This window comes from Lynx rufus, unplaced genomic scaffold (assembly GCF_022079265.1).
Source record: "Lynx rufus isolate CCGP_SWC_20201006 ecotype Redwood Valley unplaced genomic scaffold, mLynRuf1.p SCAF_9, whole genome shotgun sequence".
Classification (NCBI taxonomy): domain Eukaryota; kingdom Metazoa; phylum Chordata; class Mammalia; order Carnivora; family Felidae; genus Lynx; species Lynx rufus.
This window is the reverse complement of record NW_025814897.1, coordinates 106,443,334-106,447,976: the sequence shown is the minus strand read 5'-3', so window position 1 is coordinate 106,447,976 and position 4,643 is coordinate 106,443,334. Positions and strand designations below refer to the sequence as shown.

Genomic DNA, 4,643 nt, shown 5'->3' with positions numbered 1-4,643 from the left:
TTGTAAAACTACAACCTCAGTTATTACTACAAAGGAGACATGCCTGGTGCCAACAATGCCTGTATACAGAAACATTGACCCAGGCATTGAGGTCTGTGACACCGATAGATCACACGAGCCCTGACTAAGGAAGGGAGGGCTGAAAGCCAGGCCCGTGACGTGACCACATGTTTATTTGGGCAGCAGGAGGGAGGCCCTCTAGCTATAAATAGTCCTGGGCTCCTCAGGCTCCTGAGTTCAGCCACTAACTGCTCACCCTTCACTAAAGCTGAAAACTCAAAGCAAAATAAACCATGAGGCTGTTCCTGAGTGTCCTGCTGGTCACTCTGGCTTTTTGCTGCTATGAGGGTGAGTATCATTTCTAATCAGACCAGCACCAGCCCTGGTGAGTACCCTTCTCTGAACTAGGTCAACTTAAGTGGCTTTCTTTAAAAAAGGAAGAAGAAGGGGCAGAAGAGCTAGTGTTCTCTGAGTCTCTAAATAATAAGTCTTCAAGGGGGCTGTGGGAAGCAGCAGCACTCACTATATCTACGAGTGAGTAGATCTCACTGTATCTGCCAGTCCTCTGCTTTTCCACGAGTACTACCAGTTAGTGCAGTCGTGGGATTTCTGTTCATCTAGATTAATTCTAGCCATCCATTCAACAATATTTTTGTATGTCTTCTTACCCGTGATACGGACCACATCTTCTTGAGTCATTCTGTTTCATCTGACTTTTTAAATACCCTCCTCTTTCCCCACGTGGCCTCTGATTGAACCTCTCAACTTCTATGATCAGGGCTCAGATCAGAGCCTAGTAGGGCACTTCCCAGCTGCAGCATGCTTACAAAGACAGGGGGTGGGGGATAAAGAGCCCACACCAGGAACACTGGTCACTTCAGGCTTCCGCACCATCCCACTGGGTTCAGGAAAGAGCCTCAGTTCCTGTCACTCACCCTCTCTAAGGAATTCTGAACATCACTGTAGGGAAAATAAAACAACCATAACTTTGTGTATAAGATTTAAAGATGTTCAGACTGGTGACCTGAGGGTTGTTTTGTATGCGTGTGTTTAACTTTTTACCATGCCTGCATCCAATAACAATCTTATTCTTTGATTTAGTCTCAAAGTAGCATCCTCCAACATATATATAGTTTGATCTACTCTTCTCCAGATTACCCACACTTCTCCGCTCTCTGGTAAGGTCTCACTCTGCTATTCACTTACAAACTTGATACTCAGGGGCACTTGGGTGGCATAGTCGTTGAAGTGTGGGACCTCGGCTCAGGTCATGATCTCACTGTCCGTGTGGTTCAAGCCCCACGCCCGGCTCTGTGCTCACAGCTCAGAGCCTGGAGCCTGCTTTGGAATCTGTGTCTCCCTCTCTCTCTCTCTCTGTAACCCCCTCTCCACACCACACCCCGCTTCTTGTGCTCTCTCCCTTTCAAAAACAAATGAACATTAAAACATTTTTAAAAAATAAAAAATTGATACTCAAACCTCCTCTTCTCTGATATTCAAGACAAAAACAAGGTGTCATCCTGTATAGGCAAAACTTAATTGTTTGAATTCTAAAGAAAGTGAATGTCAGCAAACCAGGAGAGTCCTGGAGACAAAGGGATGTGCTTTAAAAAGGATAAAAACTGAACTAGGGATTAGTAAGCCAGTATTCTAGTCCTGGCTCTTCTGTGCTTCCTCTGAGATCTGAGGAAGCCCCAGCTGCCATGTCGGGACTGCTGTGGGATGAGATCATAAAACCCCTGGGATTCCTGTCTAGTTCTAACCTCAGGGAACCACAGGAAATGTGTGATTTTCCTTATATCGATTGTATTTCTTTTTCTTCCCTAGCCAATGCGTTGCCCTGTCCAGCCTTTGTTGCAGATATCTCAGGCTTTCTCCTGACACCTACAAGTGTCTTCAAGCTATCACTTGCAAAATATGAAGCACCTCCAGAAAACGTTCAGGCCGTTTTGGATGTGAAGAGTTGCACAGATAACATCTCCAAGTCCAGAAGAAAGGCACTGACACAAATATTGGTAACTTCTTTCTTCTTTGTGCACAGGGGCTTCTGCTCAGCTGAGTGGCCAGGAAGGCAGTCAGGGTGCTGCTCTGTCAGGGGCACAGGAGGCGGAGCCTCACAGCTTGCTCCTGAGAGGGTGACAGGTGGCCACAGGGTGGATGGCGTTACATGTGGGAGCTACACTAAGTCTGGGCACATTCCTGCTCAGGTCACTTCCCTGGGCGCCAGGTGCCCCATAGTGCCCTGAGGAGGAGGACAACTGGGACCCCACGCAGTGGTGTTAAAGGGTCAAAGTGTGCCTGCCCCCCTGCCTGGGAGCTTTTCTGAGGGCGAGCTCCCCTCACCCAGTGGACACAGTCACTGGGGAATCTCGTGTCGGCTGTTGGGATGTTGAATAGGGAGACAGCTGGAGGGAGGGAATCAGCTCGGTTCCTGACAGCATGGAGGACAGCTGGTGCGGGCAGAAGGGGGACACCGAGCCAGCTCCTGCAGAGCCAAGGCCTCTCCCCACCACAACTCGGCCCCTCCGCCACTCCCCACCTCCCATTCCATCCCTTATGGAGCCCACAACCACACGCCTTGCTTGCTGTGCCTCCTGTGTCCCCGTGTGAAGGTGACACACCTAAATTACCTCTTTGTCAAAAAATAAGATACTTAAAGGGGACTCTCAGCACGTCGACTGCTGGATTGAGGTCATGAGTTTCCATCACAAATGCCCGCAGGGACCGAATTTTCAGTACCCAGGAGATGTGCCATCGGGTTGGATCGCCACACCATGAGCCTGGGAATCTCCAGCCAGTACCCCCAAAGTCCCCTCCCACCCCTTTTCCAGTCTTTTGCCCCTGTATCCCCTTTGCAGTAAAAAAGTAGAGTCCTCTGCCCTGGCATATCAGAGGAAAGATTCCGGGAGGCTCCTCCTTCCGCTAGAAACCTCACCCTCACTCTCAGTCACCTCTGGGTTTATCTGCCAGACTGTGGGAACGGTTTTCTCACGACTTGCATGGTTTATTGTAGTCACCTCAGGTATATTTAGTTGACCAGCTTCCCCAGTTTCCTGTCTTGTGCCCATTCTACTTGCCTTTTGTCAGTTCAAACTTTACTGACAACTTCTTGTGACTGACAGTCTATGCTCATGTGTCATCCCCAGGGGCAGTGTGACTAACCTTCTCTCTCTTTCTTTATCTATTTCAGGGGAAAGTCACAGCATCGTGTGTAATTTAAATCTTACATCGTAGTACCTCTGTCTTGCAGTGATTACCTGATCTTCTGGAAAATGTAAAGGTTTCAACATCTTGCTTCAATAAATCATTTGCCCTGCACTTGTCTATTTGTCTTGTTATTATCCAACATATTCCGGCCTTGAGCTGGGATGGCTTTTGCCGCAAAGTGGCCATTGGGTGTTGTCAATAGTAAAGTTCAGAGCACTAATGTCCACTTACCTATGGGGGCCTGAGAAAGCAGGATCACAGGAGGAAATGTTTGCACAGGAATCATCCTGCATCATTTTATACATTTCCCATTCACAGGGCCTTGAGTGAAAACTGAGTTCCAGGGCAAGGAGCAATGAAAACATTCCTGCTATGGTTTTGTATTGAAGGATACCCACAGCCCAGCTGGCTGGCCAGTCCTATGCTTCCCAACCAGCTGCATCACTAATGTTTTGTCCTCATCACAAACACAGCCAAACTGCTTGGTCCTCACACCTTCGCTGGGGGTTCCATCCTATGAACTGTCCCATGCAATTTGTCTTATGTCCGCTTCTGAATTGTTAGTGACTCTCCAGAGTTCCTCCTTCAGTTATGTCTTTTTTCACTTTGCACACACACGTTGCTCATCAGGACTAGATCACTCACCGACACCTGGAACTGATGCTTTTTCCCACACATTCTGCCAAGAGCTCCAGAAACGGCATCCAGCTGCCATCGAAGCATCCACATTCAAAGCGCCACAGTGACTTCTGAAGAAATATATAAAACTGTACACCCTGTCTGCCTACAACCAACTCTCCCTTCCCTGAACCCCCTTTCTGGCTAATGCCCCAAACAGAGAGGTACCCAATGCAGAAAATGTGGGTACATCCTAGGCTCCTGGATTCGTTTCCAGTGGCCGCTGAAAAATACTACCACACGCTTGGTGGTTTACACCAATTATTTTATCAGAGTTTGGGTGACAGAGGTCCTCATTCTGTAACACTTGGCAGAAGTCACGTGTCAGCAGGGCCACATCCCTCTGGAAGATTGAGACGAAAATCTATTCATGGCTGCTTCCAGCTTTGATGGCTGGAAACCAGCATTCCCTGTCTTGCCCCCATCATTCTGATCTCTGCCCTCAGACGTCACAGGGCCTTCTCCTTTTCTGTGTCTCTTAATCTGCCTCTGTCTCCCTCATATAAAATATATGGGGTTGCATATATCCTAGAAATCCAGAAAATTCAGGACAAGCTGCCCATGTCAGAATCTAGTTTTTTTTTTAATGTATGAAATTTATTGTCAAATTGGTTTCCATACAACACCCAGTGCTCATCCCAAAAGGTACCCTCCTCAATACCCATCACCCACCCTCTCCTCCCTCCCACCCCCCATCAACCCTCAGTTTGTTCTCAGTTTTTAACAGTCTCTTATGCTTTGGCTCTCTCCCACTCTAA

The 4,643-nt window shown here is 47.9% G+C and overlaps 1 protein-coding gene across 1 annotated transcript; it reads left to right on the top strand.

Moving 5' to 3' along the window:
• Positions 1 to 293: 293 nt before the first annotated feature.
• On the top strand, positions 294 to 3,220 carry LOC124505134 (secretoglobin family 1D member-like). The gene is made up of 3 exons (XM_047070936.1): positions 294 to 348; positions 1,828 to 2,015; positions 3,191 to 3,220. Exons 1-3 carry the CDS (start codon positions 294 to 296, stop codon positions 3,218 to 3,220), a joined length of 273 nt encoding a protein of 90 aa, XP_046926892.1.
• Positions 3,221 to 4,643: the final 1,423 nt, after the last annotated feature.

What these genes read in the sequence shown, in the direction of transcription:
- LOC124505134 (XM_047070936.1), top strand. Translation starts at nt 294, where the DNA reads ATGAGGCTGTTCCTGAGTGTCCTGCTGGTCACTCTGGCTTTTTGCTGC. An exon ending in GGCTTTTTGCTGCTATGAGG is followed by an intron (nt 349 to 1,827) that starts GTGAGTATCATT and finishes TTTCTTCCCTAG; the next exon opens with CCAATGCGTTGCCCTGTCCA. An exon ending in AGGCACTGACACAAATATTG is followed by an intron (nt 2,016 to 3,190) that starts GTAACTTCTTTC and finishes TATCTATTTCAG; the next exon opens with GGGAAAGTCACAGCATCGTG.